The sequence below is a fragment of the Oryctolagus cuniculus genome, chromosome 7, assembly GCF_964237555.1.
Source record: "Oryctolagus cuniculus chromosome 7, mOryCun1.1, whole genome shotgun sequence".
Classification (NCBI taxonomy): domain Eukaryota; kingdom Metazoa; phylum Chordata; class Mammalia; order Lagomorpha; family Leporidae; genus Oryctolagus; species Oryctolagus cuniculus.
The window spans coordinates 132,677,083-132,693,899 of NC_091438.1; the positions used below are offsets into that span (position 1 = coordinate 132,677,083).

The 16,817-nt window shown below is 42.0% G+C and overlaps 1 protein-coding gene across 3 annotated transcripts in view; it reads right to left on the reverse strand.

The window, feature by feature from the left end:
• RLF (RLF zinc finger) overlaps positions 1-16,817 on the reverse strand; it is a 103,692-nt gene that overhangs the window by 33,217 nt on the left and 53,658 nt on the right. The window contains exons 5-6 of one of the 3 annotated variants that reach the window (XM_070078697.1): positions 12,633-12,816; positions 12,019-12,221 (exon numbers count right to left, since the gene is read on the reverse strand). In XM_070078697.1, coding sequence (XP_069934798.1) covers positions 12,019-12,221; positions 12,633-12,639 — 210 coding nt within the window. In that variant the 5' untranslated portion in view covers positions 12,640-12,816. Of the gene's footprint in view, positions 1-12,018; positions 12,222-12,632; positions 12,817-13,150; positions 13,216-16,817 lie in introns of all 3 variants that reach the window. The other 2 variants (XM_051856646.2, XM_002715189.5) reach the window with 2 other exon arrangements.

Below are 16,817 nucleotides of genomic sequence, written 5' to 3' on the forward strand. Positions count from 1 at the left end.
CTTGGTTTTGGATAGGCACAGCTCCTCTCTCTCTTTCTCTCCCTCTCCCTCTCTTTGTCTGTGTAACTCTGACTTTCAAATAAATAAATCTTTAAAAAATAAAATGTCAGCCTTCTTGGGGCCAGCGTTGTGGTGTGGTGTGGTAAAGTTATCACCTGTGATGCCAGCATCTCACATGAGTGCCAGTTCTTGTCCCTGCTGCTGCATTTCCAAATCATGGTTCCCTCATATAGGCCTGCGAAAAGCAGCAGAAAATGGCCCTCGTGTTTGGGTTCCTGCAACCCACACAGGGAACCCAGATGAAGCTCATGGCTCTAGCCCAGATCAACTCTGGCCGTTGCAGTCATCTGGAAAATGAACCATTTTTCTGTCTCTCTCCCTCTCTGTAACTCTGATTTTCAAATAAATAAATCTTTGAAATGTCAGACCACAGATAGGCAATATACCTTACATGGATACTTACACTTTTCTTTTTTTTTTTTTAGAAAAGATTTATTTATTTGAAAGTCAGAGTTATGCAGAGAGAGAGAAGGAAAAAGAGGTCTTCCATTTGCTGGCTCACTCCCCAACTGGCTGCAATGGACAGAGCTGAGCTGATCTGAAGCCAGGAGCCAGGAGCCTCCTCTGGGTCTCCCATGCATTTGGGCTATCTTCTACTGCTTTCCCAGGCCAGAGCAGAGAGCTGTATAGGAAGTGGAGCAGCCAGGACTCGAACCGGCGCCCATAAGGGATGCCGCCACTACAGGCGGCAGCTTTACCCACTACGCCTCAGCACTGGCCCCTGCATGTTCCTTAAAGAAATAAATGGTCATTAGTGCTTCTACATAAACTTTACTACTGTGTATCTGAGAGACGCCTAAAATGTCCTATGAATTCTTCAAAATTATGTCTCTGATTGACTCTCTATAATGACCCTACAGTGTAATTATATGTATACCAAAATACTCACACATAATCCATTAAACTGTGATTAAAAGTTAAATCCAGATGCTTATTAACTCCTGGAAAGACATCTCTTCAAAGCTTTTTTAAAAAAACTCTGTTTTAGAAAATATAATATTTAAACAGGCAAGTTGTCAGACAGCCTTTCTACCATTTGTGTATTTCTTAAGCATGCATGTTACTGCCTATATGAGAACACAGTAAAAATATTAAATTGCAATTTTAATTAAATACTTTGTAGTTATTCCTTTTCAAAGATTTATCTTAATACTGATTCTTATTTAAACTACAGCTGGAATTTTTAAGCTCTTGTTTACTTTTTCTTCTACTCCCAAACTGAATTCCCCTTGGGTCCCATTTCAATGTATTTGCTCTGTTTATCGTTTATTCCTAGTGACTGTGTCAATTCCCAAAGGTGTTACACTAGTGAGTAAATTAGATCCTATTTGTCTTTCCTTTCTCCATCAAAAGAAAAAAACAAGCCTTTGCTATTGTCTCTCAAACACATCAGAAACTGAATACAGAAGTTCTTCAGGAATCAAGACTAAACTGAATACCTATCTCATCAGACAAGAGCTCTGATAACAGATATTTTGGCTCTTTAAAATAAGTAAGTGCTTCATGTTTAAAACATTATTCTTCATTTCATATGTGGAAATGCTTATTCTTTGCAAAAATATTCCCTTTAAGAAATATTCATTTGGAATACTAGGCCACTGTAAAATTTGTAAATTTCATAAAAAATTTTCATCTCACTCAATTCTGTATTAATCAAGTATTAAAACCTTGAACCCCAGGATTCCAAGGAACTCTTCTACCCCCCAGACCTACATTTCTGGAAGGACTCACTCTTTATACATTGGGTTCTGAATCTTGGCTTTCAGATGACCTAGTCAATTAATCTTAATTGTATGTGTCTAGCTATACTTCCCCAGTAGAGGTTTCCCATTACAGACACCCGCTACTGGGAGACCCACAGGTGCCAACATACAAAGTATCTTTATTCCCAGCTGTTGCTGAAGCTAATTTAACTCTCCTCCTGAACTCAGCTGAAGTAGACAGTAAATGTGTAACTATGCAACCTCTGAACACATGATGACTTTAAACTCCAATTAAAGAACATTTAGTGATTCCGTAGTACTTTCCCAAAGTAAACTACAGATTTTAATTCTGCTGTCACGTGCAAAAGAAACCGTCACTAGATCAGAGACGAATGAAATTATGATGGTGTCAGTCTCTTTTAAAATAAATGTGTTAAATGTTTTTACATTGATGTATTTAACAAATTAATCCCAATCATGATAAAAAATGCTTTAAATTATACCTGTATGTATGTATAACTATGAATGCAATGACTTACTTACTACCAATATATTCCAAGTAACAACATGGCTCATCACTGCCTATCAATTAGAAATAAGTGGTACAGTGGGAAAAGGACTAGCCAGGTGACCTGCACTCTAGTCTGGACTTGTTATAAACAACCAGGAAAGATTACTTATAAAATAAAGCTGATTCCCTTTCCACGTCCTCCCTATCCCTTCACTCCTTCTCTGTCATCTTAGTAACAGAGCAACAGTTCTTCTAGTCTTCCAGGCTACAAGCCTTGTAAGCCTCTGCAAGGTATCTCTGTACATCCTTCTCTGCATTTGTCCTGTCAGCTAGTCCCCTTTGCTCTCTTGCTCACTCCAATCTCTCATCCTAAACCTAATGTATACTACTCTTTCTAATGTTCCCAAAAAATTACTTTAGTCATGGCCGGCGCCGTGGCTCACTAGGCTAATCCTCCGCCTAGCGGCGCCGGCACACGGGGTTCTAGTCCCGGTTGGGGCACCGGATTCTGTCCCGGTTGCCCCTCTTCCAGGCCAGCCCTCTGCTGTGGCCAGGGAGTGCAGTGGAGGATGGCCCAGGTGCTTGGGCCCTGCACCCCATGGGAGACCAGGAAAAGCACCTGGCTCCTGCCTTCGAATCAGCGCGGTGCGCCGGCTGCGGCGGCCATTGGAGGGTGAACCAACGGCAAAGGAAGACCTTTCTCTCTCTCTCTCTCACTGTCCACTCTGCCTGTCAAAAAAAAAAAAAAAAAAAATTTACTTTAGTCATGCCACTTCCTACCTTCAAAGCCTTCCTAATTCCTACTTTATCAAATGTAAGCTCTAAATGCTCTACAGCTTCTTAAGTTTTTTTTTTTCCCCCAATCTAACAGATCTTTCTTCTCATAAGACTTCAATACCATTCTGTCTTGGCAGGGAATCCCCTAGTGGGCCCCTGCAAAATACACATTAATTTCTTTACCTATCAGTCAGTTAACCCCAAATCATCTTTTCTATCCATCCAAACTCCACCATTATTTCAAAGTTCAACTCGGGCCAGCGCTGTGGTGCAGTGGGTTAAAGCCTCGTTCTGCAGGGCCAGCATCCCATATGGACGCTGATTTGAGTCCCGGCTGCTCCACCTCTGATCCAGCTCTCAGCTGTGGCCTGGGAAAGCATTAGAAGATGGCCGAAGTCCTTGGGCCCCTGAACCTGCATGAGAGACCAGGAGGAAGCTCCTGGCTTCGTATCAGCATAGCTGTGGCTGTTGCAGCCATCTGGGGAGTGAACCAGCAGATGGAAGACCTCTCTCTCTCTCTCTGCCTCTCTGTAACTCTGCCTTTCAAATAAATAAATAAATAAATCTTTTAAAAAAAGTTCAACTCAACAATTAATTCTTATGTCAAGTCTTATATGTCACACAACGTGGATATTCTCTGTCCCTACACTTCTACTGAGCTTAGAGGCAGCATCATATACCTTAATACTTATTTTCCTATAACCATTTCTGGCAAAGAAGGTCATACATATTGTTCTGTATCTGCCAATGCCTAATACACTAGAAACAAAACAGTTTTAAATAAAGGCTGAGAGATAAAAGGGAAAGTTTTTGTTGTTACAGGATGAGGCAGTACCAAATTCAAGGCGTAGCATTTTTGCTGTTCCTTCTTTTTCTGGTACATATCAGGTGCTGAGAACAGCCATTACTACTACATCTTACTCTGATTACATTTCCCAAACACACAATAATCCAGCTATTACTAGAGGTAAGCAGTATGTATCTCATTACCCTACTCAATAACTGCAAATAAATATATTAGTCTACAGGTTTATAGTTAGCCCCTCAAATGCTTTAAAAAATACGAACAGATTCATAGGAGGCTATCTCTATGTATAGAACTCTTCTTTTCTGTCCAAATTTAGATTTCATCTCTGATCAATCTTGACTGCTCCTCCATAGTTCTGTACCCTAGGCCTAAAAAATTCTTGCATCAAGGCCTCTATTTATAAATGCCAGGAACCGTGTTTGATGCTTTAGTTATTTCCACTTTTGAACTACCCAGCTATCTTGTGAGATACCAACTATCACTTTGCCCACTTTATGGATAAAGAATGAAGCTACCTGCCTAAGGCCATATGGATACTAAATGCCAAGATTCAAGCCTACAAATTCTGACTGCTGCTTGTACTTCTCTAGACATTTTGTGAAAAAGCACACTTTGCCTTTGTTCTCTGGCAGATCTAGTCTCGTAATAAGCCAGCCAGCATGTTTCCTGACTTAAGAGTCACAAATGTGACTGCTTAAGTTTCCTCTCTGAGCAAACAAAACAAGAGAAACCCCTCTTCGGAAGAATTCTATTCTAATTAAGAGCCAGAACTGGGGAAGAGCCAGACACTCATAACAGAAGGTTTGGAAAACTTAAATAAGAAGACGTGTGTGGATGAGAACGATATGTGCAAAGCAAAGCAAACTCTGAGTCCACCATTTAGTGGGTCAGTTATATAATCTGAGTCTCAGTTAATTGCTATCCTATTCGTAGGATTTTTATAAGGATTAGATGCCAACACATTTAAAACACATAGCACAGTTCTTAGAATAGGCAAGTGCTCAATAAATGTTTTCTATAACTATTTTTAAGGTTGAAGTGGGAAGTCTGAAAAGACAGGCAGTGCTAATTATTTTATCCTTTGATTTCTCCATGGAAAGAACACCCAAAAAATTATTAGTGAGGCTGTGAGGCATAGCTTCAATCAATGGTTGGGGAAACTACCCACTCTTGCCCACCTTATAGGCAACAACTGGCTATTACATGTCTGTATCCTATATCAGGGGCTCCTCTGTATGGCCATTTCCCAACACACAGACAACCAGCATTCTGCAATTCTATCCACACACAAAATCTCTGCCTACACAAACCCTTCACTTCAAATGATGGCTAAATCTCAATGTGCAAAGGTTACATGGTTTCCCAATGGGATGTTGCTAACCCAAAATCCTGGAATAAAGAGTTTGTGAGAACTTGCAGACCAAAGTTGATACAAAGGAGAGGATACCAGGAGCCAGAATGGAATCACAAATTCCTAGAATCATTTTGGCTACAGAGAAGTATCTCAGATTTCAACAAAGAATCTGACTAAAGCTTCTCACAAAGGGTAGACATGACTTGGGCTAAGCAGGGTATTAGGCATCTAGAACAATCACCAACTCAAGCATCAATCTATGATTCAATCATATGCAGAAATCTGAATCATAGCACTATACTTAGTTTCACCATGTCCCACAATTTAGAGAAAAATATGAACTGCAATTTTAGGATTCAAAAAGATCTCCATAGGCAGGCATTTTGATTCAACAGGTAAGCCACCACCACATCACATATAAGAGTGCTAAGTCCTGGCTCCTACACTTACAATCCAGATTTCTGCTAACACATCACAGGAGGCAATAGATGATGGCTCAAGTGTCTTGGGCCCCTACGGCACATGTGAGAAACCTGAAGGGAGTTCAGGGGTTCTAGCTTCAGCCCAGCACAGCCCTGGCTGTTGTGGGCATTTGGAGAATGAACAAGCAGATGGAAGAGCTCTATCTCCACCACTGCCACCTGCCCTGCACCCTCAGCACTCTACCTTATGGCTGCCACGCTGCGCCGATCCGAAGCCAGGAGCCAGGCACTTCCTCCCAGTCTCCCATGCGGGTGCAGGGCCCAAGGACTTGGGCCATCCTCCACTGCCTTCCTGGGCCACAGCAGAGAGCTGGACTGGAAGAGGGGCAACCAGGACAGAACCAGCACCCCAACCGGGACTAGAACCCAGAGTGCCAGCGCCGCAGGCGGAGGATTAGCCTAGTGAGCCACGGCGCCGGCCTATTCATTTTTTTAAAAAAATATTTATTTACTTATTTGAAAGTCAGAGTTACACAGAGAGAGAGAGAGAGAGAAAGAAAGAGAGAGAGAGAGAGAGCTTCCTTCTGCTGGTTCACTCCCCAATTGGCTGTAACTGCCAGAGCTACACCGATCCGAAGCCAGGAGCCAAGAGCTTCTTCTGGGTCTCCCATGTGGTTGCAGGGGCCCAAGGACTTGGGCCATCATCTACTGTTTTCCAGGCCATAGCAGAGAGCTGGATTGGAAGTGGAGCAGCCAGGTCTCGAACTGGCACCCATATGGGATGCCAGCACTTCAGGCCAGGGCATTGACCCATTGCACCACAGCCCCAGCCCCAGCAGTCTACCTTTTAAAAAAAAGAACTCCTGAGACTGGCTTTGTGGTGTATCAGGTAAAGCTGCCAGCTGCAAAGCTGGTAACATATATGGACACTGGTTTGAGTACTGGCTGCTCCATTTCTGATCCAGCTCCCTGCTAATGGCCTGGAAAAAGCAGTGGAAGACAGCCCAAGATCCTGGCTCCTGGCTTCGGCCTGGCAACTCTAATCATTATACCTATCTGGGAATCAGTGGATGAAACACTTTCTCTCTGTGAGTCCCTTTCGCTCTGTAAACTCTTCCAAATTAAATAAATAAATAAGTAAATCCTTAGGGAAAATAAAGCCCTCCAAGTGAAATTTTAAAATTTGAAAAGCATGAATGGAATGTTTCAGCTTCATATTCTGGTCATAATTTATGTAATGAAGCTAGAAATCCTAGTAAGAAAATACCAAGGGCTGGGGCTTAACTTTTTATTCATTCAATAAATGAGTACTGAGTGCCTACATGGCTAAGAATTCTTCTAGAACGTAGAGATACAGCAATGAACAATGTGTTTCCATTCATACACAGTTTATAACTGGGTAGGAAGAAACAGAGAATAAGCACAAATAACACCCAAGGGAATTAGTAACATGTGCTATGAAGTCATTTTAGGAGGCTTAATATCTGTAATAATTACAGAAGATATTTACTGAAAAGAGGGTATAGCAGGAAGTAGGGCATTATTTTAGATGGGACAATGAGGAAGGTTTCATCTTGTGGAAGGACATTCTGGGCAGAGAAAACAGCAAGTATTAAACTCTAAGCAGGCCGGCGCCACGGCTCACTAGGCTAATCCTCAGCCTGCAGCGCCAGCACACTGGGTTCTAGTTCCGGTTGGGGCACCGGATTCTGTCCCAGTTGCCCCTCTTCCAGGCCAGCTCTTTGCTGTGGCCAGGGAGTACAGTGGAGGATGCCCAAGTACTTGGGCCCTGCACCCCATGGAAGACCAGGATAAGTACCTGGCTCCTGCCAGTGGATCAGCGCGGTGCGCTGGCTGCAGCGCGCCGGCTGCGGCGGCCATTGGAAGGTGAACCAACGGCAAAGGAAGACCTTTCTCTCTGTCTCTCTCTCTCACTGTCCACTCTGCCTGTCAAAAATAAATAAACAAATAAAAAACCTCTAAGCAAGAATCGTGCTTGGTTTGTTCTAAGAACAACAAAGAAAAGGTGGCTGGAGAGCAGTGAGTATTAAGTTATAGTAGCCCAGGATCACGGCACACAGAATAAAGACTTAAGGATTCATTCTGAGGAAGATGGAAGGCTGCCGGATGGTTTCAAATAAAGGAGTGGAATGGTCTGACTTAAGTTTTAGTGGGACTACTCTGGTTAGTTTTGAGGAGAAAAGAATATAGAGGCTATAAGTGAGAGCAAGTATGTCAGTCCACAGGCTTCTGTATCCATCTTACATCTAAAGTCTAACATGGCATTTGAGATATGAACACTTCTGCACACAAAAATGAGGGCAATATTCATTATTTTGTGTCTTTAATATTACTGGTAGTAAAACTCAGGTCTGGGCCGGCGCTGTGGCTCAATAGGCTAATCCTCCACCTTGCGGCGCCGGCACACTGGGTTCTAGTCCCGGTCGGGGCGCCGGATTCTGTCCCGGTTGCCCCTCTTCCAGGCCAGCTCTCTGCTGTGGCCAGGGAGTGCAGTGGAGGATGGCTCAAGTACTTGGGCCCTGCACCCGCATGGGAGACCAGGATAAGTACCTGGCTCCTGGCTTTGGATCAGCTTGATGCGCTGGCTGCAGCGTGCCGGCCGCAGCGGCCATTGGAGGGTGAACCAATGGCAAAAGGAAGCCCTTTCTCTCTGTCTCTCTCTCACTGTCCACTCTGCCTGTCAAAAAAAAAAAAAAAACAAAAACAAAAACCAACTCAGGTCTGAATCTCAGCTTACTCATCTTAACTTTGTAACCAGGAATGTATTACTGAATCTGAGCTCTCTTTCCTCATTAATACAATGGAATTACCTCAGAGTTGCTGTAAAGATTAAACATGACAAAGCACATAAAGTAGTTAGCACAGAGCATAAAACACCGTAAGGACTAAGAAAAAAAGTGGTAGTCAGTTATTCATTACCCCTTCTACCTCCAACACAGAGAACACAGTTGGAAGGCAACTGACTAAATAGACAACTCATAAAAACAAAATCCTAATACCAAGAGCAATAGTTATGGCATGTTACATATGACATGTTATTAGCCACATAGGCAGAGACAATAATTAGGCAATAGCTATGAGCCTTGAGTTAGGAGGAGAGGTAGGGGCTGGAGAGAAAACATATGGGATCGGACCACAGTAGGTACTGAAAAACCACGAGGCAAAATGAGATCACTGAAGGCAGAAAAAGAGGTAACCTAGGGGCCAATGTTGTGGCCACCACCTACAATGCCAGAATCCTGTATCACAGGATCAGTTCAGTCCTGGCTGCCCCTCTTCCAATCCAGCTCCCTGCTAATGTCAACTGGGAAGGCAGCAGAAGATGGCCCAAGTGTCTGAGTCCCTACCAATCACATGGGAAACCTGGCCTAGGCTCAGCTGCTTTGGCCATATGGGAAGTGAACCAGCAGATGGAAGACCTTTCTCTCTAGGCCTCTGCCTCTCTGTAACTCTGCCTTTCAAATAAAAATACATCTTTAAAAAAGAAAAAGATGTGACCCAATGACAGGGTCATTGAATATTGCAATATTTATCAAAGAGCAAAATAGAAATGAAAAGGAGCTATCAGTGAAGAGTTAAGTAGACCCTAGAAACCAAGTGAAAAGCTTTGTCAAGGCAACAAACTAAAAAGTTAACATAAGATTTAATGATCTAGTAGACTGGCAGGGGCAAATGTCATATTATAATGTCTTAGGGGAAAAACAGTCCAATAGTAAATGTGGTGGTGGCATTTGGTAGTATTAAGACTTCACTTGGGATGCCCACATCACAAATTTGATTGCCTGGGTTCACATTCCAATTTTCTCTCTTTTTAAAGATTTATTTATTTATTTGAAAGAGTTACACAGAGAAAGGAGGAAAGGCAGAGAGAGAGAGAGAGGTCTTCCATCAGCTGGTTCACTCCCCAATTGGCTGCAATGGTTGGAGCTGCACCGATCCGAAGCCAGGAGCCAGGAGCTTTCCCAGGTCTCCCACGTGGCTGCAGGGGTACGACTTTGGCCATTTTCTACTGCTTTCCCAGGCCATAGCAGAGTTGGATTGGAAGTGGAGCAGCTGGGACTTGAACCGGGAAACCAGCACTGCAGGCGGCAGTTTTACCCACTACTACATCACAGCGCCAACCCTGTCCAATTCTCGCTTAATTCCAACTTCCTGCCGATAGGTATCGTGGAAGGCACCAGGTGATGGCTCAAGTACTTGGGTTCCCACCACCCACACAGGAGACTCAGACTGAGTTCCCAGCTCCTAGCTTCAGCCTGGTCCAGCCTGACTGTTGGAGGCACTTAAGCAGTGAACCAGCAGACAGGATATCTCAGTCTGTTTCTCTCTCTCTTTCAAATAAATAAATAAATAAAAATTTTAAAGAATAGTAAATTTAGACAATCCATTCAAGAAACAATACTGAGAAGGTTCTAAGAGAAATAGGACAGTAACTGGAAGAAGCAGGCTGTATTACTGATGAAAGAAATAACAGCTGTGGGAGGTTACAGAAATTACATAAATATAAGTGCTGTGGGATGGTTACAACAGAGAGGGAGAAACTGATGACACAGTAGAGAAAAGAGGAGCAGATGGAGATTTATGGATAACCAGGACACTGGTAGTTGAACAAGTACAATCAAGCAGAGGAAATAAGAGTGTATGCAAAGGAGAGATAATGATAATTCATGTATCAGTTCTGAGTGGCAGGTGAGGGAATTAAAGGCTGATGATGAACTAAAACTAAAGCCTAGGCATTCCTAATTTTTAAAAATAATTTACTGAGGCCGGCGCCGCGGCTCACTAGGCTAATCCTCCGCCTAGCGGCGCCGGCACACCGGGTTCTAGTCCTGGTCGGGGCGCCGGATTCTGTCCCGGTTGCCCCTCTTCCAGGCCAGCCCTCTGCTGTGGCCAGGGAGTGCAGTGGAGGATGGCCCAGGTGCTTGGGCCCTGCACCCCATGGGAGACCAGGAAAAGCACCTGGCTCCTGGCTCCTGCCATCGGATCGGTGCGGTGCGCCGGCCGCAGCGCGCCGGCCGCGGCAGCCATTGGAGGGTGAACCAACGGCAAAGGAAGACCTTTCTCTCTGTCTCTCTCTCTCACTGTCCACTCTGTCAAAAAAAAAAAAAAAAAAAAAAAATTTACTGAAACTAATAGAGAAAATTAGTTCCAACTTTTCTAAGAGAAATGATTCACGTTTAAAGAAGGTTACTATCAGACTGATAAAACAGCTTTTCAAAAACTCAATCACTTTGTTATTTTCCATGGTATCCAGTTTTGGCTACTTAAACATTGGTCAAACTATAGTCCTGGGGTCTAAAGTCCTATACTTGCCTGCATACAGAGTTAAATGCATAATAGAGTAAGTTAGACTAAAACTAAGTGCCACTCTCTTTAGCTTACCCTTTAACACCATTGTTAACAATTTCTGCACTTCTCAAACATAGTAAAATCATTGATCTAAGAAGAAAAAACAAGTTTACGGAGCCAGCACTGGGGCACAGCAGTTTAATATGCTGTTTGTGATGCCAGCATCCCCTTTGGGTCCATTTGTTCGAGTTCTGGTTGCTCCCTGCTGATGCACCTGGGAAAGCAGAAGACTGTTCAAGTACTTGGGCCCCTGTCATCCATGTGGGAGACACAAATGGAGTTCTTCTGGCTTTGGCCTGGCCAGCCCAGCCATTGTAGCCATTTGAGGAATGAATATGTGGATTGAGGAATTCTTACTTTCTCTGTCTCACTCTGCCACTCTGCCTTTGTTTTCTTTTCTTTTCTTTTCTTTTTTAAAGATTTATTTATTTATTTGAAAGGCAGAGTTACAGAGAGATCTTCCATCTGCTGGTTCATTCTCCAAACGGCCATCAACGGCCAGGGCTGTTCTAGGCCGAAGCCAAGAGCCAGGAGCTTCTTCTAGATCTACCAGAAGGAACTCAGACAGTTGGTTCATCTACTGATGCTTTCGCATTAGCAGGGAGCTGGCTCAGAAGTGTAGCAGCCAGGCCTCAAACTGGCACCTATATGGGATGTTGGCACTGGAGGCCACAGCCTAAGTCACTGTGCCACAGCACCTCCCCCTATTCTGCCTTTCAAATAAAATAAATCTTAAAAACAACTTTCACATTCAAAGACTTCACAACCTACCATTACTCAAACATGTAACATACATTTGTATATCCTTTAATTACCTGCTTTTCAAATCCACTGATAAAACCTAACTTTATATTCAATCTATGTAATAGATATATAACTGAAATGGTACATTTTGGTACCCTAAAAAAAAAAAGGTCTTAGTTTTCATTCAGATGGGAAAAAATAGTCATAAAACATTATCAAAATCTATTAATTTTCACAGCAGGCATGAATGGTAACAGTTACTTACTTACCTCCTTAATAGCATCTTCATTAGGGAGCATGGAACATAAACATGTGATATAGGCTTGCTGAAAAGATGATACATTTGAAATTTCTTTAGATTCTGCACATAGTTTTGATAAAGCAGTAGCCTGGGGGATGCAGTTAGATTTCAATAAATGTTTTATTCGCATTTGTAGAAAGGAAGGTCCTTCTTGTGCAATCAATTTATTGACTAGAAAAAAGGAAAATTAAAATAGTTTGATAACATACCATATAATATGTCAGACTTTTTAAGATGAGTTTGATATCATTTCTTATTGATTTGTTTTAATAAAAATTCGGTAGATATAAATGAGTTTATTAACGCTCATACATGAGAGGAAAAGAAAGTAACTTTGCTAATGATTCCCATATCAATTAGTAGTTTTATTTTGAACATCAAACCTTTTAATAAAGCTGACAACATTTTATATCAGAATAAATTATTTGACCTTCTCCTCTCTCTCTTTCTGATGAGCACAGTAAGGAAAGGTGAAATGAACTATAAGCATAACTGAAGTACATGAAGCATATAACCTACGTAATATAACTATCAATTGAACAGTTATTAGATATCAAATTTTAAGCTGAACTTTTTATATACCTCTCATTTATTCTTCACACCACCACCAAGGCAAGTATTATTATCCCCAGTTTAAGGTTAGGAAAACTGATATTTGGAGAAGTTAGGTAACTTGCCAAGGATTCCAAAGCCAGTGGTGCTCTTTCCTCTAAATCAGGCATTTCTCAAAGTGTGTTCCACCGACCAAAAGACCTGAGAGATAGTCCTAGAAAAAAAAAGGATTCCTTGGTCAAATCTCTGAACAGTCCTGCAATAAATAAAACTGTTCACTTTCATTTAACTCTATGTTTCCCAAATTGATTTGACCAGAGAAACCTTTTACAGATATTATTAGTACCCTCTAAAACATAAGTTCCTGGTTCAGCGCACACTTTGGAAAATGCTGCTTTGAGCAGTAGTGAGTATTAAGCACCTAGCAGCAAATGTACAGTGCTTTGGATTTCTGAGAAACAGGTACAATATGTATGTGGTAACATTATTAATATTACTTAAAAGAACATAGAAAGAATATTGCATGTCAAGCCAAGTGGTTGAGTTACCTAATTGCTTTAGCTGGTTGATCTAAAATATGGTTTCTCAGACTTGAAAGTGCCTTTTGAATCACCTGGGAAGCATATTAAAATGCAGATTCTGAGTCATTAGGTCTGGGATAGAAACCTTAGATTTTGCTTTCCTAAAAAGCTTCCCAGTAACACCCATGTTGCTAGGCCTGTAGGCCTATGAATATTTATAGATGTGGAACACCAATGATCTATGAATAAACCACTGGCCAAACTTTTAACTATGTATCAGAATCAACTACAGAATTTTTAAAATAAATATTTATGTAGATATACACAAAATATGTAAACACACACACACATATATATATAATCGCAAATTTCAAAAGGTACACAAAAATGTATGCAGCTGACAGCTATTTCATTCTAGCCTAACCTCAGTGCCCTATAGTTTCCCTCCCTGAGAAACTGCAACTGCTTCCAACTTTTTATTTATCCTTCCAAAAATAATCTGAGTACAGAAAACATTTCTTTTCCCACTTAGTATATCAAACAAGTCATTCTGTCATCAGTACATTTAGAGTCAGCCCATTATTTTTAACAACTAAATAGTATTCCAGAGGAGACACCAAGATAGCAGAATAGGGAGGGAGCTTACCAGTCCAGTCTAGGGGACCACAGTTAAAAAAAAAAGTGAAGAGAGTGTAACCTCAGGGAAGAATTAGGGAGAGAACAGCAGAGCAAACTCCATGCAAATTAGAGGGCCACTTTAGATCTATGTGGAGGGTATGGGCACACACGTTTAAAGATCCCAGGAGTCAAAAGCCTCAGCACCAGCTTTGGAGAGTGAGGTGAGACCAGACTGCAGCAGCCCAAGCCACCGGCGATAAAGCTGCAGGAAGAGCCTGGTGTGAGTCTGGCTTGGAGCCCTGTTGGGGACAGTATACCTACCAACCTACAGGGAATAAAAGGGGGACACATTTCTCTCTTTCCCATCACCCAGCACTGGTGTCCTCTGAGGGTGGGCAGGCGCCATTTTGGACATACGTTACAGCTATGCCAGCTTGCGTCTGTTTGGGAGAATTGATGGGGGCTGGAAGCTCACGACTGTGGGAGTCTTGTGTGCTAGGTCTGTGAAAACATTGTGGCTGTGTGGGAGAGCGCTGGGTGTGGCTGGGTCTCTGCGTAGTCACTGTGGGCGGCTCCACACACTCCAGGCTCCCTGATTCCTGGTGAGGGTCAATGCTTCAGGATCTGTGCTCACACTAAGGGCTGCACAGATCCTTTATGTGATTCTTGTGGCAGCGTGGAAGAATACTGTATCCACTGGGGACAGCGCCCAGGCATTGGTCTCCACGGAGGAGAGGTGGTAAGCATGAGACTATCTCAAAGCTGAACAAACCTCCCTTCTGGGGGGGGGGGGGATTTACCACGCCCAATTTGTGAGTCAACTTAGACACTCCCCTCACCCTGCAGCACTGAACAGAGCTCCCTGCCACATCCAGCACATACCTCAGGGTATTCACTGAAAGAGCACACACTCCACTAAGTCACAGAGGCATAGTCCAAAGATAAAAGCCATCACAGGGGAAAAAAAAAAATAACAAGTATTTCCACAAATGCCTAAAAACAAATGCAGCAATTCAAGAAACAAGAATAAGGAAGACAACATGATGTCCTCAAAGAAACACAAAACTTCAATACTACAATGTGAAAATGAAGAGATTGAAGAAATGCCAGAAATGGAATTAAAAAAATTGATCATAGGATTACTTAGAAGTAATTAGAAGCAAATCCACGAACTAAAGAAATCCATACATAACATGAAAGAAAAATTTTCTCATGAAATCGAGATTTTAAAGAGAAATCAAAATGAAATATTGAAGAATTCAACAGAACAAATAAAGAATGTGGTGGAAAGCCTTAAGAGGAGACTCAGTGAGACAGAAGAAAGAATATCCAAGTTGGAAGACAAATCTCTGGAAATTTTACAGTCAGAACAAAAGAAAACTAAAAAACAGTGTTGGAGGTCTAAGGGATACTATCAAATGACCAAACATACAGGTCTTAGGAGTTCCTGAAGGCATGGAAAGAGAGAAAGGATTAGGAGGCCTTTTTAGTGAAATAATTACAGAAAACTTCCCTAATTTGGAGAAAGGGGCATCCAAGTAGGAAAAGCACATAGATATGACCAGAAAAGCTCTTCACCATGACACACTGTAGTCAAACTCTCCACAGAAAACACAAAGAAAAGATCCTAAAACATGTATGAGAGAAATGCCAGATTACTTTCAGAGGATCTCCAATTAGACATAGCTGACTTCTCTTCAGAAACCCTACAGGCTAGCAGAGAACGGCAAGATATATTCCAAGAAAAAAAAAAACCGGCCAACACATAATACTGTACCCCATAAAGCTCTCATTTATGAATGAAGGTGGAATAAAGACCTTCCATAACAAACAAAAATTGAAAGCATTTGTCACCACTCATCCAGCCTTACAAAAGATGCTTAAGGATGTGCTACACACAGAAACACAAGTCATCACTATGAAAGAAGGTGAAGGCAGAAAATTTCCCAGTAAAAGTACAAAGGAAATCCTAAGTAAATAATAGGAATATTTATGGAAAAACAGCAAGGCCATTGATATTACTTATCAATAGTCACCCTGAATGTAAATGACCTCAACTCTCCAGTTAAAAAATACAGACTGGGGTTGGTGCTGTGGCGCAGGTTAATCCTCCACCTACAGCACTGGCACCCGATATGGGCAAAGGTTCTAGTCCTGGCTGCTCCTCTTCTGATCCAGCTCTCTACTATGGCCTGGAAAAGCAGTAGAAGATGGCCCAAGTACTTAGGCCCCTGCACCCACGTCAGAGACCTGGAAGAAGTTCCTGGCTCCTGGTCTTGGACCAGCCCAGCTCCTACTGGTGGCGACCTTTTGGGGAGTGAACCAGTAGAGGAAAGACCTCTCTGTCTCTCCATCTCACTGTCTGTAACTCTACCTCTCAAATAAATAAATAAATAAAATCTTAAAACAAATAGATTGAACGGATTAAAAAATAAGACCCATCTATTTTCTGCCCACAAGACACACATCTCACCAACAAAAATGCACGCAAAAAGAGTTGATGTTGATGTAGCCTAATATCAGACAAAACAGACTTTAATACAAAAACTGTTAAAAGAGACAAAGAAGGGCACTATGCATGATTAAGGGATCAATTCAACAAGAACATGTGCCTATAATAAACATATACGCACCTAATTACAGGGCATCTGGCTATTTAAAAGAAATGTTCGTGGATCTAAAGGGAAGACATAGACTCCCATACCATAGTAATGGGGGACTTCAATACTTCACTTTCAGCAATGGACAGATCAACCAGGAAGAAAATCAGCAAGGAAACAGTTAATCGATACTACAGACCAAATGGAGCTAAGGGATATCTATAGAGCTTTTCATCCTACAGTTGCAGAATATATGTTCTTTTCACCAGTGCATGGAACTTTTTATAGGATAGACCACAGGCCAGGTAATAAAGCAAGTATCAGCAAATTCAAAAAAATCAAAATCATACCATGCATCTTCTCTGACTACAATGGAACAAAATTGGAAATCAACAACTCAAGAACCTCTAGAACATATGCAAACACATGGAGACTGAATGACATGCTCCTAAATGAACAGTGGGTCATATATGAAA